The sequence below is a fragment of the Dromiciops gliroides genome, chromosome 6 (assembly GCF_019393635.1).
Source record: "Dromiciops gliroides isolate mDroGli1 chromosome 6, mDroGli1.pri, whole genome shotgun sequence".
Taxonomy (NCBI): domain Eukaryota; kingdom Metazoa; phylum Chordata; class Mammalia; order Microbiotheria; family Microbiotheriidae; genus Dromiciops; species Dromiciops gliroides.
This window is the reverse complement of record NC_057866.1, coordinates 178,871,066-178,897,540: the sequence shown is the minus strand read 5'-3', so window position 1 is coordinate 178,897,540 and position 26,475 is coordinate 178,871,066. Positions and strand designations below refer to the sequence as shown.

The following is a 26,475-nucleotide window of genomic DNA, read 5'->3' as shown; positions in this document are numbered from 1 at the left end:
GCATAAAAGATTTCCTTAATGTTTGCATATGTCAAAGTTTTACAAAAATAAAGACCACTATTTTCTGCCTTTAGGGCTCAGATTTTTAGTTTATTCTCATTAGACTTTTCAAAATGTGCCCTTTGATTCATTGTGAAAACATGAGTATATTTATAAAATATGTAAAGCTATTTAATATGATCAGTAATCAAACTATTAAGATAGTCATAATAGGAGACTTTAGTCTCTATAGTGTAATGCATAGCATCACTACCTGCAGAAAAGCATGTGCTTTTATATGAAAAAAGAAATTGTATTTCAGTAATCTTTGATAAGGTTCCAAATTTTAAAATGCAAGTTAACATTGGGCATTTTTAAAATAGTGGCTTACAGGCAATATAAAGAATAGGAATAGGAGTATTTGGCAACAAAATTGGTGACCAAAGATCAGGGTATTAACTTAAAGTACATTATCCTCAGGGGCTGTAAGACAGCCACAGGCCAGCAGCCACAAGTTCCAAAAATGCTGGTGATTAAGCTCTTTCCTAAGAATGGAATCTGATAAGTGAAACATTTCAAGTTTGAAGGGCTAAGCCAGAGGTCAAGTCAGTTAGTGGTCTCTATGGGTTATGTTGCTAGAATTGGGTTCAGCCAAGGTATACAATGCTTACAGCGAGAGCCAAAAGAAGTTGAAGGTTAGGAAAGCACAGACACATCTATCCTAGGCAGCTAGGTGGCTCAGTAGTCAGCTATGGGGTCCTGAATTTGGAGTGAAGAATAGCTGAGGTCAAACTTGACCACAGAGACTTACTAGCTGCGTAAGTCACTTAAACTCCGTATGCCTCAGTTCCCAATTGTTAAATGGGGATAATAAAAGCAGCTACCTTTCAGGACTGCTGTGAAGATCCAATGAGATATTTATTAAATGCTTAGCATGGGGGGCAGCTAGGTGGTACAGTGGATAAAGCACTTGCCCTGGATTCAGGAGGACCTGAGTTCAAATCCGGCCTCAGACACTTGACACTTACTAGCTGTGTGACCCTATGCAAGTAACTTAACCCTCATTGCCTTGCCCACACCCCCCCCACACACACAAAAAAAATTGCTTAGCACAGTGCCTGACACATAGGGCTGTGTAAATATTTAGTCCCTTTCCCACCCATTTCTTCATTTTCATTTCACTAGGCCCAGGAAACAAGTTAATTGCCCAAGATCTGAAAGCTAGCAATTAGCAGGAGGAAAATTTTAGCCCAGGTCTTCTCTCTTCAAATCCAATGCTCTTTCCACTAAAATCACATAGGAAAGGAAGACCTAGAGAACTGCTTTAGTAACTTTCATGGTTTATTCAATATTTATCTTCCTCTTGGAGTTGGATTCCAGCTATGAGAGTTTAATATATGTCAGTTCATCTCCATGCTTCAAGAAAACATTAAAGGACTTGAGAAATGTCCCTGTATATTCAGGTTTTTTTTTTTTTTTTCCCTGAGGGTAAAGCATCCTTCATAAGAGTAATAATGGGTGAGATGCCTAATAATTTACAAGAGAAAATCATTGGGAATAGCAAATTAAAGCTTGCAGATTCAGAAGTCTAAGTTACAAGGAACAGGATATTTTTTATGAGTTAAGTAAAATTGAAATTTTGACAAATGTACATAAATGCAATCTAAGAGATACAAGTGAGACTTGGTGGGATTGATTCATAATAATGACAATGGGATTGTGTTATTTAATGGAATAGATCTGCTAAAAAGGGATTGTGGAACAGCATTGTAGAAGAGGTACCATAGTGCAAAGAATGCCTTAATGGGAATCACTGAGGCCTGAATTAAAATAGACATCCATTTCTTTAGACACTTATTAGCAATATGATCTTAAGCAAGTCACTTGTGTGCATGTAAAGCCCTTTTTAGACCTTAAACACACTATAAACATTTTAGCTATTTTTACCCTATCACCATTAGTGATATCATTAGCCCTCATGGGTACAATTATCATCTCTTTAAATGGCTTCCAAATCTATATATTTTCCTCCTTCTTCAACTCTAGTCAATCATCGCTAATTTCCTACTGGACATTCCAAACTTCATGACTTGTAGCCTTAAGCTCAATATTTCCAAAATGGAACTCCTCTTACTCCACTCAATCCCTTCCCTCTTCCTAACTTTTCACCCCCAAGGAAGCAACTATCCTCACAGTTACTCCAGTTTGCATTTTTGAAGTCATCCTAGACTCTGTGTTATCCCTTATTAGCACATATCCAATCAGCTTCCAACTTTTGTTTGTATCTCTACAATTTCTTTAGCCCCTATGCCTCTCTCTCGCCATTTGAATGACTACTGCCTTAGTTCAGGCACCTAACACTTCTTGCCTCAACTATTGTGATATTCTCCTACTCAGTCTCCTATTCAACCACGATTCACCTAACATCAGTCTCTCTCCTCTCTCTAAACCATTGTATAGGCAGCCACCTAAGTGATATTTATAAAGCATAGAAAGGTCTGAAAATGTCGATTTCCTGCCCAAGACACTATGGTGTTTATCTTTTGCTTCTAAAATCAGTTAGTCAGTCATTATTCATTTATTAAGTCCGTACTATTTGCCAGGTATTGTCAGATAGAAGTTATACCAAGGCAAAAGGAATACGATTTTTGCCCTCAAGGAATTTACTTTCTAACCAAGAGTCAACATATACATAGTGTAATGATTGGAATAACGCCACCTGCTGGATACTAACTGTAGAAGAGTTCTGCCCATGAAGCGAAGGTCTTTGAGGGCAAGACCAGGAGTCTTGTCTTTGGTATCAGGAAGTGACGTGGACTAGTGGGAGGAGGAAGGAAGAGACTGGCGCGGAGTCTCGGGGCTCTTGCCTTTGGACTCTGGTGGAGAGCGGAGCTAGAAATGTGCTCTCCCTTTAACAGATAGGAATCTAGGCCTTTCTCTCTCTTTACCAAAATTCTTATTCTCCTTAATAAATGCTTAAAAGTCTAACTCTTGCTAAAGCTTATAATTTATTGGCGACCACTCATTAAATATTTTAGACAGACTAGCTAGAATTTTAGCCCTTAACAGATGGCTGACCACAAAGAGGAAAGCTGAACCTCACTTCTGATCTTCTGGTTGGGTAAGAAATTTCCCCTACCCTTTAAACTGCTAAGTACTGGCCTACTGGCGTACTGGCTGTGTTTTCCCTTTAAATTTTTTCGAATGGACCTTTTAAACTCCCTAATTACCCTATTTTTGATTTTAGTCTGTTTAACCAGACAAATGGGAGATAAGATCATGTTAATGCTTTGTTTTTGTGGATTTTCTATTTTTCTTTTTCTTTTTGTTAAAAGAGCCAGCAACTTACTCACACAAGGAAATATCTCTCCCTCTCCCAACCATGCTTTTTCAGAGAAACCTGAAGAGATTCCCGCAGCTTTTCCCAGTTCTAACACTAATTGTTGCTCTAATTTTGCATGCCTGGAGGCAATGACCCACCCTCTAGAAGCTTTTAATCCCCTAGCACCTGGAGGCAAAGTGGGGGAAGAGGAATCCAGGCCTGAGTTCAAAATCAAGTCTGATTCAAATTGTGCTGGTCCCTCCCCTCCTCTCCAGACCCCACCCTCTACTCCTCCTATGGCCAAGCCCATTGCTTCCCCTGCCTGGGAAGTCCAGAGATCTGATGCGCATGCTCAACTTTTTCTACCTGCATTTGCAGCTTCAGGCTCAGCCCTTCCCCGGCCTGGCTGTGCTTTTGAGACAATCTTAGAAAACTCTTTAAATTCCAGATATGCTCGTTTTGTTCATAATTTTGCTAACCTGCTTTTGTCTTTAATTAGTAATCTTATAAAGCATTTGTATGGTGAAAAGACTGACAGACAATATAGAGGGGTTAAAGAAGAAAAACTTAAGCTGAATAAGAATGACAATCAACATAGTTCAAGACTCTGCCTCTTTTGCCATGGAAGGGTATATATTTTACGGAAATGTAGAAGTAAGCAGGAAGGTATTGATATGAGTATTGGGGATTTTAGATATCGGAATCAAAGGTGTTCTGAATTCACTCAGAGTATTAATATCAGTTCAGAGGTTACATAGGATTTCTATGCTATTACATATACATTTTGAAATTAATGGTATGGGTTTATTTTCATAGAGATTTTCATGCTTTTGAGATTGTGTTTTATATTTAGTTTTTAAAACAAGGAGAATATTTGTAAAAGCTTTTTATAGTCATGTGATCAAGTTTATATTTTATAATACTCTTATTAATATTAAGTTCACATTCATTTAGACTTCCTTAGTTTGAATTTCACTGTCTTTTATTGTTCCATGTGTATTTTCTTCTATTCATTTGTCTATCTAATTTTGAAACATTGCAAGATGGTTTTGATTTCATAATACAATGTTAATTCTAGGAGTATTGTGCTCCCATATTCTGAGTTGTTTGTTTCTGTTATTTTTTTCTCAACTGATTATTTGATCAAACTCTTTAAAGCATTTCCTTGGCAAATTGGTTGCCATGGCAAGTGTAAATTGATTCTAGAAGTATTATTTTTGATAAGCATATTCCAAAAAAAAAAAAAGAGGGGAACATTTGTAAAAGTTTTCTTTTTTCAGAAAAAAGTTTTCTTTGATATTCTGTTGTACTTTAACTTGTATTCAAATATGTTCTGATTTTTCACAAAAGTAATTGTATACTAAGTAAAAAAAAAGGGGTATTATTTGAAATTGTTGCATAATTATATATTGTGTTCTGAGTCAAGATGTATTCACATTTTTTGCAATCATTTATTATCCTCAATTTTTAAATCCATATGAGACTTGGATTATGGGAACTTATCATTTAAGACATTAATTGCCTTTATTCTGAGTTATCAGATGCCAGTTGGCCAAGATGCCATCCAATCACAAGAGGAATACATGCAAAGAGCAGACATTGAACTGTTACATGAGGGGAGACATGCACGAAGTTAAGGTATGGCCGAGGGAACGGCTTTTGACAAATGTTGAGGTTGGATTCTCTTGGTTTAATATTTTATTTTATTTTTCCCCACAATATTGTACAGATGGCTGGAAGTATTCATCCCACCCATCTCACTTCTACACCTGGCTTCTATGCTCCCTCCTATATGCCTGATGCCATGGACATCTCAATCCCATGCATCTGATTAAGTCTGACTCAGTTTCTTCCAATATGTTCGGTGGCTTGGACATATATTCCATCCACCTATTTTAAGCCTGGCATACTGTATGGGCAGTACATATTGCTCAAGTGTGGGAATGCTCATATCCCATCATTTCTCTGTTCTTTTATGGTAACCCCCATAATTATCTCAGGTGTCATGATAAATAACAGTGTTGAATTTGGCCTTGACATCTGTTACTAATTATATTAGATTTTAAAATTTCTCATAATGGCATGAGGATAATTAGGCAGATGATGCAAAAAGTGATGAAACAGATAAAAATTATTTTTAATAATTAATATTGCAGCAATTATCTTCTCAATTACCCTCCATAAGGGGGGACTATAGTAATATTATAATTTTAAAGAATGGTTCAATTTTTGTTTTATTATATGTTTCATGTGTAACAACTAAGATTATGAATTCCCTTAGACATGTTATTGAGAACTTTCGTTGTTTGATTTGATTATTGACAAAGCTATTTTAAAGTTGTGTTAAGCTCAATTTTGTAGGAAATTTTCCTGGCTGATTACCATCATCCACACATCAACCCCTGAAAAGACTTCCATTCCACGACTACACCTAGAGGACATCTAAGAAAAGACTTTCAGAGACTTTAAATGAACAGTTTTGATTTGTTGTTTTCGTTTTTTTTTTCTCTTTCTGTTATAATATACACCATCTGTAATATGTATTCTCTGCAGAGGCCCTCCCTTTGCAAGACTAATGTCAAAGCGTCAGTTCATGAGGACAAAAAAAAAATCGCCCCTCTGGACAAAACTTTCCTCTCTTCCTTTTCTATATTGTTGTTCACATATTATTAGTTATCAATAGTTATTATATTCTTTTTACTGTTCCGTCAAGGAAACATTTTGTTTCTTGAGGAACAACAGGGGGGACTGTAACGATTGGAATAACGCCACCTGCTGGATACTAACTGTAGAAGAGTTCTGCCCATGAAGCGAAGGTCTTTGAGGGCAAGACCAGGAGTCTTGTCTTTGGTATCAGGAAGTGACGTGGACTAGTGGGAGGAGGAAGGAAGAGACTGGCGCGGAGTCTCGGGGCTCTTTCCTCTGGACTCTGGTGGAGAGCGGAGCTAGAAATGTGCTCTCCCTTTAATAGATAGGAATCTAGGCTTTTCTCTCTCTCTTTACCAAATTCTTATTCTCCTTAATAAATGCTTAAAAGTCTAACTCTTGCTAAAGCTTATAATTTATTGGCGACCACTCATTAGATAGTTTAGACAGTTTAGCTAGAATTTTAGCCCCTTAACAATAGATACCAACTAGATACAAGGTAATATTTTGGGGAGGGTGCTAATAGTTAGTTGTAAGAAGAAATAACTCAAGTAGCACTTGAGATGACTTTTGACAGTGATTAAAGATGTTAAGATGTGGAGATGAGCCAACACACTGCTAGGCATGGGAGAAATTCAGTGCAGAGGCATAAATATAGGAATGGAGCACTGTGAGTGGGAAAGCATAAGGAGAAAAGCTTAATTGACCTTAGGTTGTATGATGGAGAGTGATGTTGAATAAGACCAAAAAAGGCAGATTGCAATGAACCTTAAATGTCAAACAGAGGAGTTTATATTTGATTTTAGAGGTAATAGGAGGTCACTGAAGTTTATTGAGAAGTGACTTGCTTAGATCCTCCTTTTAGGAAAGTCATTTTGGCAGTTCTGTGAAGGTTGGATTAGAATAAGGAGCCAATGAAGAAAGAATTCCAATTAGGAGGCTCTTCCAATGCTCCCTGTGCAATCTGCAATCTGATCCAACCTTCCTTTATAGGTTCATTGCACATTGATCTCTTTATTAAGACTCAGCTGAATTAAAAAAGAGAGAGAGAGAGAGAGAGAGAGTAGGAACCATGATCTCAGATAATGCAGAAATAAAATTAATTAGGGAGGGTACATTTTCTGTATTTTTTTTTGTTGTTTAGTCATTCAGACATATATGACTTTTTACCATAGAAAAAAATCGATTTCAATAATTATATATGATGTAGCATCTAAATACTTCAAGGAAAAATTAAAAGAGTTTCAAGACAAAAGAGAAAGTAAATCTATAAGGGTGGGGATCCTCCCTGTATCCTTTTCAAGGCTAGGTGAAATTAACAAAAAAAAAAAAGAAAAAAGAAAAGAAATTCCTGAATATAATTTGAGATGTACTTGATCTCTAGTGATAGATGAATGGGAAAAGAAAGAAGTGTACTTTTTTTCTTTAGGTTGTCTGGCACCTTTACAAAAATTGACCATACATTAGAACATAAAAATCTCACAAATGCAGAAAAACAGTAAGTAAACATGTCCTTAACTAACCCTTGTGAAAGAACATTGTATTTAATATAGGGCCATTGAAGAAAAGAATAAAAATTTACTAGAGATTAAACTATTTAATACAGAGAAATGGGTTATTCAGAGAACACATCATGGAAAAAATATATGTAATTTCATTAAATAAAATGACAAGAATAAGAACAAACATAGCAAAAATGATAGGATTCAGGCAAAGTGTTACAGGAAAAAAAAATTTGCCTCTAAAAAAATTTTAATGAAACAAAGAAAAAAGGATGTCAATGTATTTGATCTGCAACTAAAAAAGAAAAAAAATAGAAAACCAACATTAAAAAATACCAAAATAAAAATAGCAAAACTCTAAGATGTGCTTAACAAATTTGAAAATAAGAAATTGAATAAATCAAACTGTTTTGCATAAATAGTTTCACTTGTTACTAATATTTTTGTAATAATATTTTCAATGCCTTCTTGTATTGATGATTATAAACTAACACAAACAAATAAAACTAATAAATAAAGCTATTTTTAAAATAGATAAACTATTGACTAATTTGGTTTAAAAAAAAGGAAAGCCAAAATACTAAGCTAAAAAATATAAACATAAAGAAAAAATAATGGAAATTATTATAAAGTTAGCTGAAATACATTTCAATAAAATCAATGACAAATGAGATGAAAGAATATTTACCAAAATATAAAATTCTCATATTAATAGAACAAAAATAGAGAATATAAATGACTTAATAGCAGAAAAGGAATGAGTAGAAACCCCAAATTAATTTTAATCACCATCATCACCACCACCATCACCAACAATAACAACAAAAACCTTTTTATCAGTGGGATTTATGTGAAATTTAACAAACATCCAAAACAAATTAATTCCAATATTATGTAGTATTTGGAAAAAAAAAGCTAAAGAATATAACTTACAAAATTCTTTCTTGAAAATAAATATAATTTTGGTACCTAAATAAAGTTGTCAAAACAAAGAAACAAAATTATGTACCAATATCCATAATGAACTGTAATGCAGAAATCCTAAATAAAACATTAACGAAGTAGCTTTAGGAACATATCACAAAATTATGCACTATGAACAGGTTGCATTTATATCAGGAATAAAGAATTGGTTTAATATAAGTAAAACTATAAGACAATTGAGCATTTCAATACAATGAATAACAAAAATCATATTATCACTTCACAATGCAAACAAAAGGCATACTAAACATAATAGACATTACAGAATTTTTTTTTTGGAAGGAAGTTGTACTTTATCCCATTATATATTCAGTACTAACTTTTGTGAGTGTGTGTGTACGTACACATATAATATTGTATTTATATTATATATAAGTTTTATATATTAATTGTTATATTTTGTTTTTATATTTACACATATGTATATAAACATATATGTGTATATTTACACAGGTACCCCTAACCACAAATGGTTGAGTAAACATATACATGTGTATATACAGCTACATGCTACACACATAGTGTGTATATATATATGTGTGTGTGTGTGTATATATATATATATGTATATATATATATATATATACACACACACTCACACACACTCTGTTTGGCACTTTAAAAGAGAATTTGGAGTTAGTGACATAGATTTAAAGGTGCATTCCTATAGGCATAATAGTTGTATTCATGTAAATGGATGGTAACTGAGGATGACATGAAGGGAAAACAGGACAAAGGGCAATGTCTTGGCACTCATTTATAATGGGAGGCAAAAAGAGGAGGAGAATTTAATGAAAGATTATATATAAAGGAAGGAGAAGAGCCAAGATAATTTGGACACCAAAGGCAGAAAAGGAAGAGGGATTAAGAGTGTGAGATGTACAGGAGAAGCCAATAATCATGGGAACTGAAAACCGCCCTTCGTGTTCAACAAATATAAAATATAAAAGAGTGTATTATGAAGGTCAAAAACAAGAGAAGCACAAGAACTTAAGAAGACTGTCAGTTGTGAGTTAAGTTCATGTGAATAATGATTAAGGCAAATGAATGGAATTTAAAATACTATTCAGAACCAATAATATAAAACAGCGAAGGGACAAGTCCCCCGCTTTGAGCAAATGTGTCAGTGTGACTAATGACAAAAAGTAGAGCTACCTAAGTAAGTATCATGTGCACTGGAAAGAGAATTAGTCTAGGAGTGTAGAGAAACTTCAGATGAAATCCTGTCTCCAATACTTATTGGCTGAGTGACCACGGACAAGTAACTTAACCTTTATGAAACTCAGTTTCTGCAATGCAAAATGGAGATAATTGTAGCATGTTTAGGGCTATGTTGGTGATTAATTGAATTGACATGTCAAGTATTTTGAAAACCTTAAAACACTGCTCTCAGACCAGAATGGGTTAAAAAACAAATCATGGGGGCAGCTAGGTGGCACAGTGGATAAAGCACCAGCCCTGGATTCCAGAGGTCCTGAGTTCAAATCTGGCCTCAAACACTTGACACTTACTAGCTGTGTGACTCTGGACAAGTCACTTAACCGCAATTGCCTCAAAAAAAAAAAAAAAACGTAGTTCAGCAAAAATTGAAACCAGATAAGTGAGAAGATATTAATAGAGCAGTGCAATAAAGTGCAAGTGCTCTATCCCAGAATTGGAATTATCATTAAAAACCTTTGTGAAACTTTGAGGAATTCTGCAGAACAGGAGATATAGTAGAAAGCTGGAAAGTATACAAATGTCTCAATTTTCACAAAGAGGGGAAAGATGATGTATAATAGTTTAGGCTAATTGTATTCTGGGTTGCTATTGCTACAGTAATAGCTGCCCATATCAGGCTCAATTATCTGCCACCTATGGGAAAACCAATTAATTAATACTTTAATTTATCAACAAGGAGTCTATACATATATCATTATGTATAGTTTAGCCATGAGGTGACATAACTTTCATGCCACAAACCAACTAATTTTTCATCAATGAGTCTTCAATATTTGTGTACCAGCTTTTCCAAAGACTATATATCCCAGCTCCAAAGCAATTGGTGGTCAGTGTCAGCAGACACACAAGAAATGAAGACACAAAATCTGTTTCGTAAAAGCTTACAACATATCTTAAAATCTGATAATAAAGATGAAGGTAATGTGATGCAGTGGAGAAAATAATTCTAGATGTATAGTTAGATGTTTTGGGTTCAAAGCCTAGCCTTGTCACTTACTCCATGAGTGACTTAAGGCAAGTTATTTATTTAACTTTTCCACATCTGTAATAAGAGATTGGACTAAATGGAACTAAGGAACCTTATTGTTCCATATTCTGGACCCTTAGTAAGTGAAGTTAAAAGGCGTTTGAAGGTATTTAGATGCCAGTAAGTCAATAAACATGATGTGAATACTAGTTGCCAGATACTATGCTAGCCACTGGGAACACAAAGATAAAATACAGCTTGTACTCTCAAGGAGTCCACAATCTAATGGGAGAGACAACATGTAGACAACAATGTACAAGGAAGTTATATACAACGAAATCATCATCAGGAGGAGGTCACTAGAATGAAGGGGGATAGAGATGTTAAGAAAAGAGAATCTATGTCAATAGCATGAGCAATAATCAATCATTCAATCAAGCAAGCAAGCATTTATTAAATGCCTACTATGTGTCAGGAACTTTGCTAGGCCCTGGGAATTCAAATAAAAAGGTGAAACCATCCTTTCCCTAAAGGAGCTTACACTGCAAAGGAGAAAAAGTATGTAAACATTTAAATCCACACAACATATATACAAGATGAACACAAGATGGTTTTGGTAGAATGCACTGGCAACTTGGCAAGTAATTGATTTAGAAGGCAATGCTTGAACTGAGGATTGAAGGAAATTACAGATTCCAAGGTGCAAGAGTTAAGAGAGTCTTGACCAGGCATTGGTCATGATAGATTCAAAAGCTTAACAATATGAACTAGAGCATCACTTATAAGTCTATACAAAATATTTATATTTTCGATTGGAAGCACTACAAATTAGATGAATAAGGAAAGTAATTTTGTAGTATAGAATATTCAAACCGATTGTTGAATTAAGACATATTAAGTTGGAAATTAGAGTTTTCTGTATCTGGATATGGAGGAAAAAAAGGATTAACTAGTTAAGGTGCTATTCTGCCTGGTAATACCTGGCAGCTTCAGAAGGAAATTTTAGAAATGTTTCAAAAAAATGCTATTCAGGGCAATGTGACAACTGCAAGTATTCACATTGTTTTTTTCAATCATAAGGAGGATTTTAATTATGGTGCCTTTTCTTTGAAATTCTTCAGGTGCATATAAAATTCTGACACCAATAGCCAACGGTGTCCTATGAGGCAAAGAGGATGTGTTCAAAGTGAAAATGTATATTTTTATCAGTGACAGAAAATACCACCTTCATGCCATAGCCAATCTTTCATCAAATCTGACTGTTCTTATTGATTTTCATTTTCATTCCAATCATGCAAATGGAAAGCCTGATGAAGCACCCAGACCACCTGATTATTGCATGTAACATTGTCTTTCTTTTCTCATGGATTTATATCAGTAAAGAATCTCTCTCCATGGGTAGCTGGAAGTTGGAAATTTTCAGTGGCAGATACTCAGTAATCATGTATTTGGCCATGGTTCATTTATTCATAATAGTCAAGACTTCAATTTAGGCCTGAGTCATTGTCCATTTATATGACTGTATGTTACGGAATACGACAGTCTGAAAAATTGAAATTGAAAATTACCTAAAAGGCAATGGAGGGGCACATGGTAGGCATTAATACTCTGTAACACATTATAGGAATGATGAATTATGAAGCTCTATATAGTATGTCATTACAGAAAAATGTGATCAAAAAAGAACATGGGCTGGGCTGGTGCTCCACTGAAATACTTTAATGTTAAGAAACGTCAGGTAAGCCTCTAGCACTTTGGAAAGATGCTCTGTGGCAAATTTATGAAGAACATGGGAAGGAATAGGATAAAATGGGCAGGGATGGATAGGTGTAAACAGTGAGTGAATTCATATCAGTGAGCTCAAAGATTCATTTACATATTTGGCTATTTAAGTAAGGTAGCAACTACAAGCAAATTTCTGTTTGTATGTAGTTTTGGACATATTTCATTATTATAAGCTTATAATAAGACCTATTATGTAACTTTGAAGAAATCAATCTTTCTGAGGCTCAGTTTCTTTTTTTTTTCTTTATTTTCTTTGTGTGTGGGGGCAATTGGGGTTAAGTGACTTGCCCAGGGTCACACAATTAGTAAGTGTCAAGTGTCTGAGGCTGGATTTGAACTCAGATTCTATTGATGCCAGGGCCAGTGCTCTATCCACTGTGCCACCTAGCTGCCCCTGAGGCTCAGTTTCATCATCAATAAAAATGGGATTCACAATATCTGTAGAATTCTGCTTTCAGGATTATTGTGAGAATCAAATAAAATTACGTGTGGAAAGGACTTTGTAAACTTTGAAGTTCCATTTAGGTGTTAGCTAGTAGTTTATTATCAATCTGTTGAGTATAATGTATTTGTAAAAAAAAAAAAGTTAGCAAAGACTCAAAATTCCAAATGACAGATGCATTTTGGTTATGGCCACTAAGGAATTTTTTGTGGGTAGCAGCAGAAAAAGCTGTTTGTTTTATTTTATTTAATTGTGGAAAGGGAGTTGGAGGGAGAAAGAATAAATACTTGTTTAATGAAGAAAAGAAGGCATTGAACTCAGAAAAAAAATATATATGGCAAAAACAAGGGAAAGAAAAGAAAAGAAGAAAAGAGAAAAGGGGGATGGGGAAAAGGATACTTCTGTGTTTATTCCATGGTAATTACAAGTTTTAAATGTTTGGGGGTGTTCAAAGGTCCAGGGCAGATCAACCTGCCTTAGTGCTTCCCTAGTAACAGCAAGGCCAGCTGGAGCAGATTTTAAGAGTCATTCCAGCCTCCTGATAGGATTTATGAATATAATTATGTACCTACGAAGCTATATCTGGGGCAAAGCCAATGAAAATGACTTTCTCAGCTGCCAGAGTGGGAAACAGAAGCACTTGTACTCTCCATGGTGAAAGAACTGTTCTCTCAGTACTGACATTCTTTTGAATAAGATCCTTTGGGGAAAAGGATATAGGTAATTATAGGCTTGTGATTTGAGCTTATTTGCATTGTAAGGATGTTGCAAGAGGAAAATGTACATATGTACATCTCAGAAAAAAAATGATGTGAATCATTATTATTTACTTGAAATTGATAATAGCCATTATTTCTTAGATATTATGGAAAACACTCATTGAGAGAAAACCCCCATTTACTTGAAATGACTTCCAAATCAATCTTAGTTGAAATTATTTGTTTTATTTTAACCAAAACATCAGTATAAACAATGAAAACCCTAAGTATATAATGCTAAATACTGGAGAATGAAATGGCAAACCTCTCTGGTATCTTTGCCAACAAATCCTCATGAATTTTATGGTTCACGGGGTGATGAAGAGTCAGACACAACTAAACAATTTAGCAAGAACAATTATAACAATAATAAAATATGAAATATAATTATTGGATTTGTAACTTTCTCCCTTTTATTTTCTGTTACTAATATGGAGTATTGAAGTTGTTCAAGTGGGCCATTCAGGTGGGAAGTTTTCACTTGAAGATGACAGAATTAAACTAATATGTCCCATCTTGTTAAAAAAAAAAAAAGGACAACTCTGAACATTATAGAAACATTCCCATCTCCTGGATGACTTGATTTTAATTGTTCACGGAATCAACACATTAAGTATTCATTGCTCTACTACATGATCAACACTGTGCACAAGATAGGAATGTGGCAGAAGTACATGTAAAATTTTCAAGGGACACTCAGCCTTCCATCTGCCTTCCCCATAGGTCATCTATTGCATGCCAAGATCAGCTTAATCTGAACATGCATAATCAAGGTAGAAATTGAGAAAATGGTAGAAAATATGATTTCCCCTTGTCTTAGATGAAGGTGAGAGGCTGAATTATGCTGAAGGTGTACTTTTTGGGAATTTAGGAGGGGTTCTGGAATTGAGATTTCATCTATGTTGGGGATTTTCAGTGCAGACATTTCTTATGTTAGTAGAATCATAGGCAAATAATGTTTTGTCTTAGAATGTTGTTTGAGAGTATTGAAACATTAAGTAACCTACATATGAATTCTCAACTATTATTTATCAAAGGAGTCTAATGGGGTGTGCTGGCAAATGTTTAAAAATTACTCGGTTGAGAGGCAGCTAAGTGGCACTGGAGTCAGGAACATCTGTTTTCAAATCTGGCCTCATATGTTTAGTATTTGTATGAACTTGGGCAAGTCATATAACTTCAATTTCCGACAGTTTCCATAACTGTAAAATGAAGATATAATAGTACTTACTGAAAGGTTGTTATGAGGATCAAATGAAATGATATTTATAAAGATCTTAATAGAGTGTCTGGCATATAGGTTAATTATTAATATTATTAACCAGTTCACTCCCAAAAATATATACACAATGCATTTTTCAGTTTATTCTCTATTACTGACATTTTCTCCATCATTTTCTTAAGGCTAGGCAATCAACAAAACAATAAATAAAGCCCTGCTTTGTACATTTGCAAGTTCCCCAGGTGTATATGGTCAATTTGAATATTTAACAATTGAAGCTCTAAGTTATCACTGTGCCTAATTGTTTTGTTGACTCTAAAGCCATGAATAAAAGTTTAAAAAAAACAGGTTTTAAAAGTTTCATAGTCTTGCCACAGTATTAATTTGTGCTTCATTTTAATCAATTCAAAAATTTAAACATAGATATGGGGTTTAAAGAAACTAAAGATATTCATGGGATAGTTTCTAAATACTGTTGCATTGCATCCTAAATACTTACATCAATTGATTCTTATTTAGAGAGAGAGAGAGAGAGAGAGAGAGAGAGAGTGGGGGGGGAGGGAGGGAGGGAGAGAAAGAATAACAAGGGAGAAGAAAGAAAGGGGGGAAAAAACAATCTCCCCAGGGAATGTCTTTTCCCATAATCTACTCATTTCCATAGAAAAACATACTTGGGAGCCTGATAAGATTGGGGCATGACCTCTACTATAAGGGAATTTTGTTAAGAACTCCAACCATATTGCACAAGTAGGTCAGTAGGCAGTTAATTCAGGAATTATGCCCAATATCTATGTATATGCATCAATCAAGAAAAATAAGTCATTGTTTATCTCCCTGAGATAGGAGATTGTTAGATTAACTAATTGAATTTCAATCCTATATACAAGATCAGTCTGCATAGTATATCATAATATTAATTTCAAACATATTAAGAGTGTCAATATGAAAGAAAAAATGCTTATGAGGAATGAGAAATGATTACATTTTTTTTAGTGATTCCTATTTATAGATAAAATGGCTCGGAACATAGTTATATATGTTTCCCTCAAAAATGGTATATGTATTTGAGGAAAAACAATTGCTTTAGTGGACAGAGTGCTAATTTTTGAGTCAGGAAGCTGTGGGTTTCCAGTCTTCTCTCTTATGCAAACTGTGCAGTCATAGCCAAATTTCTTAGCTGAGGAGAGAGTAACAAACTAAGAATTTAGAAACTAAAGTTTTTTCACAAGATTTTCTTGAGATATATTATATAGCTTTGATCAGGACACTCAGTATCTTTGTATCTGCATGTATGCATATATACAAGTGTGTGTATACACATTCATACAAACATACATATATTATGGAGATTGAATCTAAAAGGTTATGGTTGCAAATCCCATCTATTCTATCTACAGTATTTTATGAGAGTAGAGCTCACAAAAAAGAACGGCCACCCAATGGTCCTTCAGCCTATCTATATCAATATGTACAAGTACGGACACCATCAGTATTCATATTGATGATCCCAGGCCCTGACACAAATAGTTAATATCATTCCCAAATTCCTTCACATCTAGCTGATTACATATAATTTTTCTCAATAGAATCTTTGGGCAATAGAGAGAGGATAAAAAAGAACTAATTCATCATTTATTCATGCTGTGAAGTGTATAATGAATGGCTTCACTATAGTGAAGTATAAAGAGGGTGCATTTGAAGTCAGAGACCCAGATTTCAAATCCTCACTCTGATACCTAGTCCAGAGTAAACCTAGTCAACTCTCTCTGTCTCTGTTTCAATCTCTGTCTCTGTGTCTCCCCTCCCCTCCCCTCCCCTCCCCTCTCCTCCCCTCTCCTCTCCTCTCCTCTCCTCTCCTCTCCTCTCCTCTCCCAAATGTTTTCTTTAAGTGGTGTTGTTTTCATCAAAGATCCTAGAACAGGGCAACTAAAAGACTACTTAGGTGCTAGTGTAGAGCATGCTTTCATTGCAGAAATGTTATGAAGCTCATATTTCATGAACTTTTATGTAAACCCAGTGTCATGGTCCTAAAGGTATTAACTTTCGAACTGTAATAAATAATTATAAAGTAACTGGAAATCCCTGACTTTACATAGTTTCAGTTCATTGCCCCATAGCAGCCTTCAAATGATCTATTAAATGATTATTAGAAACAATTAATTATACCAGAGAACTCTAAAGACCCCAATGTAATTTCATGGTTATAATTTTCTTGTCAGGTAATAAAACAGGATGAACTTGGCAAGGATCTGTCTGACTGTTCACTGTTTGATCTGCTGAAATATGATGACTTTAACTCGGACAAGCACCTAGCCCTTGAAGAATTCTACAGAGCGTTCCGTAAGTACTGTACAAGATTCAGTTTATGATTGCTTCTAGCTCTTTTTTCCTGCTTTCTTTACTCAGTAATGTACATTCATTGTAGCACTGTGTGTATGACAAATGAGATTCGGGTGATGGATTCCTAGAAAAGTCTTGGTACTTGCTTACATGACAACAAAGCTAAAAATCAGGGATTTCAATAATTATCTATAAACATCTGTTACTACCTAAAAATATTCTTCTCTTGGACTTAATTTTAGTAATCCTAGCCTGAGGCTTTAGGTTTTGTATTGCTGTGTTTGGGCCTATTTTGTGCTATGAAGTGGTGCTTGACTGACAATTCCCATATGCCTGGGAAAGGCAAAAGGTATTTCCATATCTCTGAACAACCTTAGATCTTTACCAGAGTGACAATTTTTCAGTCCTTGTACACTGCAGCCCTAGGTGGATTAGATGGTAGCTTCTGTTTATGTTTGAAGAATACCAATGAAGATTAGGAGAAAGTATCATTTTATTTCATGTGGAGTTCTTTGGGACTCTTAAAAACACTGCATGCTTGTACACATACTTTTTCTGATATCTGACTAATTAAAGAAAAAATAAAGTTAAAAATAGGATTCTGTTGAATCTATTATGATTGTTCCACTTAAATTGTTTGTGTATATATTCAACATTTTTAATGTGTGAAATCAATACAGCCCACCACAGCTCACTTTCTGTGTGAGAGAAAGTAGTCTGGGATATTGAGTTTGTATAGCATTTATTTTCCAGCAAGATCAATTGCTGTAAATGCTCATAGTGAAATTTCTATGTGAGGTGCTTATTAATGTGACTGAGAAATGGACTTCATATCTTAATTATAACAATCATAATTCAAAGACTATTCATTCATTAAACAAACTAAGTACCTACTGTGTGCATGGGATCTGTTCGAGGTGCAAGGGGAGAGAAAAAGTTTAGAAAAGATGAGGTTCCTGCCTTCTTGGGGTTTATAATATAGCAAGAGAAATATAACAAGAACACAGTTGTCAAACATATAAGGTGATTTGCACATTAATGAGGTGAAATAAAATGTATTGTATGAGCATCAACAAACACATTTACAAAAACAAAATAAAGATGTAAAAAGTAGAGCTTTCCTGTTTCCATATGATTTTATGAAAAATTGGAACCAATGACTTTTGGCCCAAACCGTCTGTATACAATGGCCCCTCTTGTGCCACCCACACATAGATGAAGTTGTTGTTTCCTTTGTGTTCTTACATTAGATTTATGACTTACATTGGGGTCCTTTTACTTTAATAACTAACTCAAAGCCTCATTGTGTTGATTCATATTCTTGCTTACTTGCCTTTTCTTAGCCAAAGGTTATTAAGAAGTAGCATGACACTTTTTATGTGCTCATTCTTCACATGTAGTGGGAGTTGACAATGGATAGACCTATTTTCTGAAAGCTGTCTTTCTCACTGTCTCTGTCTCTGTCTCTGTCTTTCTCTGTCTCTCTGTCTCACCCTCTGTCTCTCTCCTCTCTCCATCTCTCTCAAATTCGAGTACTGTTATCCCAATCTTTTTTATTGTCCTTCAAATTTTACCTTTTATCATATATAAGTATATCTTTGATCTACCAATAGATGAAAAGCTCCTTAATAGGAGGGACTTTGTTTTTTAAAAAATCTTCTGGATATCTCTATGACATGGAACTCTGCACTTAATAAATATTTAACAAATTATTGTGAAATTAAAATTAATCTAGTGGGATACTGTCTGACCATAAATCTCTTGTCCAACCCTGATCGATAGAAGAAAAAAGGGATGAAGTCTTTCCTTGAGGGACTATGCTCATTTGATTCTTAGGTAACTAACCCATAATGTTTAAGTACATAATCAATTAAATAAATAAAAATAACTCCTTGATAACTACCATTGGAACTTCAATTTGTTTTACGTTGTGAAAGCCTTACTGTGTGGTGGACAAACTATATATTTTAATCATCTCAGCTGTTAACTCTATTCTTCTGAATCTCTTATGTGTACTCAGACCTCCCATCTATCTATTCTTAGCTTCAGTGTTTTCTTTCTAATACTAAACATATCTGAAGAAATTCAGATTCCTCTTATTTATTCAGTTTTTCTCATACTATCACCTCTCATTTCCATATCTTAGAATTCTACTTTCCACTTTCAGTTCTTCAAATCTCTTCCTCTTGACCAAAGATTGTAGAATACTATTTTCTGCATAAGAAAAAAAGGAACTGTGATTTTTTTATTATATGTCTCATAAATTTAAATTTTCCTAATCTATTTCTCATTCTCTTCATTCCTTAGTCTTCTTATATTAGTCCTAATTTCTCACTTTTAACTTTGAATTCTTTTCATTTTTTTTTTTGGTGGGGCAATGAGGGTTAAGTGACTTGCCCTGGGTCACACAGCTAGTAAGTGTCAAGTAACTAAGGCCAGATTTGAACTCAGGTCCTCCTGAATTCAGGGCTGGTACTTTATCCACTGTGCCACCTAGCTGCCCCCTTCATTTTTTATATATAAAATTATTGATGAAATCAATAAGTATTTCAGATATTCAAACATTAATTATTCACTTACTATATATGATAAACTATGAATGGCATTGGACATATAAAGTTAAGATTCGCTACTCTCAAAGAGCTTACATTCTACAAGAAAAATAGTCCATGACAAACTGACTTTATATTCTCTAAAATAAGTGTTCTTAATCCTTTTTTAGTTTATCATTGATATCCTCTGGCAGTTTAATGAAGCCTATTGACTCCTTAGAATAATGATTTTAAATGCAGAAATTAAAGTATTTAGAATTACAATGGGATTCACTTAAAATTAAATAAAGTTGTAATTTTCTCATCCAAATTCATGCACCCACAAAATCTGTCATTGAACCCTCATTATATAGACCTTAAATTATAAATCCTTGTTATAGAATTTTGTTTGCTTTTAAATTCAAGTTGATTGACATGATACAAATTACATGATATGTAGCATCCTTGTAGTTAGGACTATTTCCAATGATAGATTTCAGGATGTTAAGAAAAGAGAAGGTATGCAAGTCTATAAATGAACATGTATGGATATATGGAAGATTATTTTAGAATGATACTGATTTGGGGTAAATTCATAATCAACCAAGTATTTAGTTGGCACATAAAACAATATAATAAACCTAAGTAAATCATTTTCCCCATAAGCAGAACTCTTTTGGGACTTTTTTTCTTTTCCTATATGTATCATTTCCTGAAGACATTAAAAAAAATAGTCTCTTTTTCAGTTCTTCAATCTATTTCTGGATTAAATTCAAAACTGTTCAAAGAAGTTGGAAAGAGAAAAATGGCACTTCTGACACCTGAGAAATCATGTTATATAATAAAGGATTTTCTCCTTGAGGGATCTCCATTTGTCAGTTTCTGAGTACTCAAGCTTATTTTTGACATAGGTATACAAGAGCATTAAGTTTCTTGCTTCTCATGATATAAGAAGCTTAATGTGTGGACTTAACTTGGGGGGTGAAGGGTTGTGTATCTCATTCATTTGGTAGGTTTTTTCTTGGAAATTTTTCTCTTTATTATTCTTTTTTTCTTCCTTTTCTTTTGTCTTTATTTCTCTCTTTCTTTTTTCTTTCTTTTTTTTTTTACGTTGGGCAATGAGGGTTAAGTGACTTGCCTAGGGTCACACAGGTAATAAGTGTCAAGTGTCTGATGCTGGATTTGAACTCAGGTTCTCCTGAATCCAGGGCTAGTGCTTCATCCACTGCACCACCTAGTGGCCCCCTTTATAATTCATGTTTATTATGTTCTTTCTCTAGAATGCAAAGCTACGTGCCCTTTCTTGCATAAATGGTTATAAATTGTCAAATCTATTTATTATGGCATGTAAAATGCCAATAACAGGGAAACTGAGGCATGTTTTCAATGAGCAAGATAACAGTTTAATAATTATGTGTATAGCTCTAAATATAGTGGATCACGCTAATCCTCTCACTTAGGTCAGTGACTACAAAGGGGGAGGGGGAACCCTCTTTATTATGGTGCATTAAAGGAGGATTTCTGGGTGGTTGGGCAATGTCACAATCAGCAGAATTGAGAAGGGTGGTTTGGCCTTCAGTGTGGATGATGATGCCCCCTCTGACAGTTAAGGAATTTTAATTGCTTTATGGGATTCAACTAATAATCTTGGTCAGAAAATCAGAACCACCCCAATAAGGACTACCCAGTTAGTTATCCTGTTGAGGAAGATTATCCTCTTGCCTAATTTAATAAGAAGAGACAAGGGCAGAAGAACAATCCTTTGCAGGGTCAGCCAAAACTGATTTCTTTTTGTAGAAAACAAAACAGAGATTCCAGGTTAAACTGGTTAGCAAGCAAATGAGATCAAATCATTCAACCATGTCTTTAATTTAGTACTGGGGAAAGACTGCATTTTTTAGCTTAACTGAGAAATTGTTGGTGTTGTTCATCAGTCTTTTCAGTCAGGTCCAACTCTTCATTACCCCATTTGGAATTTTCTTGTCAAAGATGCAGGAGTGGTGTGTCTTTTCCTTTTCCAGTTCATTTCACAGATAAGGAAACTGAGGCAAACAGTTAAATGACTTGCCCAGGGTCAGTTATTAAGTGTCTGAGGGCATATTTGAACTCAGGAAGATGAGTCTTCCTGACTCCAGGCCCAGCATTCTAACAACTGTTTGAAAAATGGAGAATAGTATCTATTATAGAGGAGAATCAATTATTACATGATACAGCATAATTTTTATTTCCTCATTATGCATAGGATGACTAAGTTATACAAGGACTTTTAATTCAATTCAATTCAGGAAGCGGTGTTAGGAAATGAAAATATGGAAACAAAAATGAATTATTCCCTGCTCTCAGAAAATATATACCTAATCAATAAAATATAACTTTCTAGTTTAATTCAAGAACTGAAGGTGTCACCTATCTATATTTTGTGAAAAGGATGACAACAATATTACCTTGACAATCATTTCTAATTGTTCAATAGAAGTATAGGGAAAATAAAATAAGGCATGTAAAACTTAGTCAAGCTGTTTGCCTACATTCTGATAGATTTTTTTTATCCTATTTGCCTATTGTTACTATCAAAGTGGCAAAAAAGGCTCCCAAATTTCTAACACACACACACAAAACACAGACATGGACAGAAAATACAAACACAAACTTTCTTTCTTTGAAATTATCATGGCATTGATTTTAATAATACTATGATTAGCTTGCTACTTCTCTCTCTCTCTCTCTTTTTTTCTTTTTCTTTTTTTTTTTTGGCAGGGCAATGAGGGTTAAGTGACTTGCCCAGGGTCACACAACTAGTACGTGTCAAGTGTCTGAGACCAAATTTGAACTCAGGTCCTCCTGAATCTAGGGCTGGTGCTTTATCCACTGCACCACCTAGCTGTTTCTTAAAGTCTCTTAATGTTGTTGTTAACTATTTTATTAAAATGCTTTTTATTTCAATATCTATCTATACACACACACATATACATACATATATGTGTATGTATGTATGTGTGTGTGTGTATATATTTATATGTATATACACTAATATGAAGGGAGTAAAAGAGAACAGGAGAGAGGGAAGATGGGGTCGTACAGTAGGCGACTGTCTTGTGTCTAAGGCCGGGTTTTGGCTGGGATCCCCCTGGGTCCAGGGGTGATGATTTGTCCACTACGTCACTTAGCTAGATGATAACATCTTTAGGGTTAAATTGAGGGGTGAAGGGAATTCACTGGGGGAGGGGAAAGGGCAGAAATGAAATCCTACATGAAAGTAACAGGAAAAGGCTTATGGAGTGGGGGAAGAGATGGGAAAGGAGCAGGGCAGTAAATGAATTTTACACTCTTCAGAAAAGGCTCAAAGATCTTAAACTCATCAGAGCTGCCTCAAGGAGGGACTAACAGACACACCCACCTGAGTGGAGTAATCTATTTAATCTGGGCAGTAAATGAGCCTAATACTCATCAAAATTGGCTCAAAGACACCAATCTCATTAGAATTGGCTCAAGGAGGGAATAATAATAATGTACACACTCAATTGGGTGAAGTAATCTCTATAACCCTGAAGGAAAATAGGAGGGGAAAGGGATAAAGAGAGAGAGGGGCAAAAGAAGGAAGGGCAGAGTGGGGGAGGGGACAGACAGAAGCAAATCCCTTTTGAAGAGTGATAGTATGAAAGAAGATGGATAATAGAATAAATATCATGGGGAAGGGAATAGGATGGAAGGGAAACAGTTAACAATAGTAATCATGAAAAAGAGAAAAGGGGGAAAATTGTACAAAAAATATTTATAGCAACTTTTGGTGGAGGCTGAGAATTGAGAATCAAGGGAATGTCCATCAATTGAGGAATGATGGAAAATGCTGTGTTATATGATTGTAGTGGAATTGTCTTGTGCTACAGGAAATGACAAACAGGATGATCCCCGAAAAACCTTGAAAGACTAATGAACATCGATGTATAGTGAAGTGAGCAGAGCTGAGAGGACACTATGCATAGTGACAGCAGTATTGTTCAGTGAGCAATTGTGAATGACTTAACTACTCTCAGCAGTGCAATGATCCAAGACAATCCCAAGGAACTAATGAGGAACCTTACTATGCACCCCTATAGAAAGAACTGATAAAAAGGAGAGAGGGAAGAGAAGAGAGACAGAGATGGAAACAGCGATCAAGTGAGCCTGTGGAAGAGAGTTTTCAAAGCCCTTCACAAATATGTTCTCCTTTGATCTTCACAACAATCCTAGGTGGTGGCTACTATTAATATCTCATTTTTACAAATAAGAGAAATGAGGCAGACAGTGGTTAAGTGACTTGCTCAGAGTCACACAGTTACTACTTAAGGATTCAAACTCAAGTCTTCCTGATTGGAAATCTGGAACTCTAAGCTATACTGCCTAGTAATTTATGGAATCAGGTTTCAAAATACATTATAAATATAGTAATCTATTTTAACCACACTATTTAATTCAGTAACATTTACTAAGTATATCTTATGTGTAAAGAACATACTATGTCCTGAGGATGATACATCAACCAAAAGAAGTGAAATTAGATCTACTTCCTCTAGACAAAAAATAAAAACAAAAAAACATGCAAAACAGTGATTTGTGGCTTTTCTCTTTTTTATATCTTAAATATCAACATCATATGAGGGATAACAGTTTGACATTTTACAAGTTTAATAATTCTTTTAGTGCTATCATTCTCTCTAAAATGATAATAATCTTTCCTAGGACAGAGGAGAGATAAAAGAACAAACAAAATCTCTCTCTTTCTCTAGGTTCTTTATCTAATCCTAAATAGAGATAGTATTTGGAAAATATGCACTCTTTTCTTTCAAGGAAAGAAGCAGACAAGATAGGCAAATTCTGAAGTGTTAGGAGGACATAATGTAGTCAATAATCTGTTATTGACAGTCAACAAACTGAAAAAAAATTAAATAAGATCATGGGATGAAATTGATAATATTCTTAAGTGGAAATTAAATGAAAATAAGTGTTGCATCAGGATGTATTAATATTTTTATTTCTATAATCCATAATAATTCAAGGCTAACTTTAAAAAGAAATCACATGTCCTACACATTCTCTATAGGTTTGTTTTTGTTGTTGTTGTTTTCTGGTGCTTTCACTTGTAAGGGCCAAAATTTAATATACAGTGTTAATTGGATGACTTGCTGAAATATTGGGGTCCCAGAAATATGAGGGACCTTTAGGTTCAAAACTCCCTCCCCTCTGAACTGCCCTTTTAGATATTTCTACCAGGCCAATAAGAAAGGATCCTTACAGCTTCTTTTCCACAAAAGGATCAGATTTTATTACTTGGGAATTAATTAAACAACAAAGGTGAAATTAATAAAAAATCAAAAATAAGGAAATAGTGAAAAAGAAATACAGATAAATCCTCTTAACTCTAACCTAAAATCTATACAATCCTCAGATCATTTCCAATAGAGCTAATTCAAAGGAATACAGGATTTTCTGTGTCCACTCACCAAAACCTGCAATGTCTACAGTTGCTCGCCCCACCTGAAAAGGCAGAAGCCAGAGAGAGAGAGAGAGAGAGAGAGAGAGAGAGAGAGAGAGAGAGAGAGAGAGAGCGAGCGAGCTAGCATTCTGAAAGTGCCTCTGCCTCCCCTCAGGGAACATTCAATATCTGCCCCCCCCAAGGGTAGGTCCTTCAAAAACTGCCTAAGGAGAGTTCTCCTTCTGACCTCAGTAGCATACATGATTTCAGGGTGGGCCAGGTGTGGCCCCTCCCAAATGAGTCAGCTAAAACTCCAAGAATTTTTTACCACAAATAATTTTTACCACACACTTATCAAGTGGAGTGACTCTATGCTGTTTTATATAATTCTAAATGGAGATAAAACTAAATTACTGTTCATTGTTAACAACAGAAAATTGTCTCCATCTTTCAGGAAAAAACATATGTATGCATGTATGTGTATAGGTATGTGTGCATTTAGGTCTGGAAGGAAATTGCATGCCAGATGTCCAAGAAAATAATGCCCCAAATTGAAAACTCCAAGTTGCCTAAAGATATTGAAACTTAAAGAACATTTAGACCTCTGTCTCTATTTCTCCACTCCCTTTTCATTAAACAACAGTATGTCACACTGCCTGGGGAACTGGAGATCTGGATTCTTGTTCAAGTTCTCCCAGCAATTAGCTCTCTAATGGAAGATGTATTGATGAATGGAAGTAGATACTCCTTCCCAAGCTGGTGAGTACAATCCATCCACACCCAGGTGAAGGATACTAGTTGACCATTAATTATCACTTAATGTGGGTAGATGATTAGCTCACCTTCTTTCCTGTTCATGCATCCCTCTGATGCCTTTTTGCCATTTGTCCTGCCCTGAGTTCTTCCTTGATTATAAGTGCAGCCAAATCATGCCTGTAATATGCCTTTGTTCTACAGTAACCTCTAAATCTATTTCTTTAGAGACTGTAAGATTTCACAACTCAGTGTCACATGTAGAACTGAGTTGAATACAGTGTCAACTAGAAAAAAAATTGGTATTAAAAATATGAGCTTTTATTATAGGGCCTTTAAATGAGCTATGGATGTTTAATAATATAATATGAAGGGGGCAGGTAGGTGACAGAGTAGGTAAAGCACCAGTCCTGGATTCAGGAGGACCTGAGTTCAAATCTGGCTTCAGACACTTGACACTTACTAGCTGTGTGACCCTGGGCAAGTCACTTAACCCTCATTGCCCTGCCAAAACACACACACACACACACACAACTCAAACAAAAATAAAAAACCATAATATAAAATTTCA

At 35.0% G+C, this 26,475-nt stretch overlaps 1 protein-coding gene across 1 annotated transcript in view; it reads left to right on the top strand.

Annotated features, from left to right (window-relative positions):
• FSTL5 (follistatin like 5) overlaps positions 1 to 26,475 on the top strand; it is a 996,384-nt gene that overhangs the window by 554,718 nt on the left and 415,191 nt on the right. The window contains 1 exon segment of the mRNA XM_043971840.1: positions 17,048 to 17,168. Coding sequence (XP_043827775.1) covers positions 17,048 to 17,168 — 121 coding nt within the window.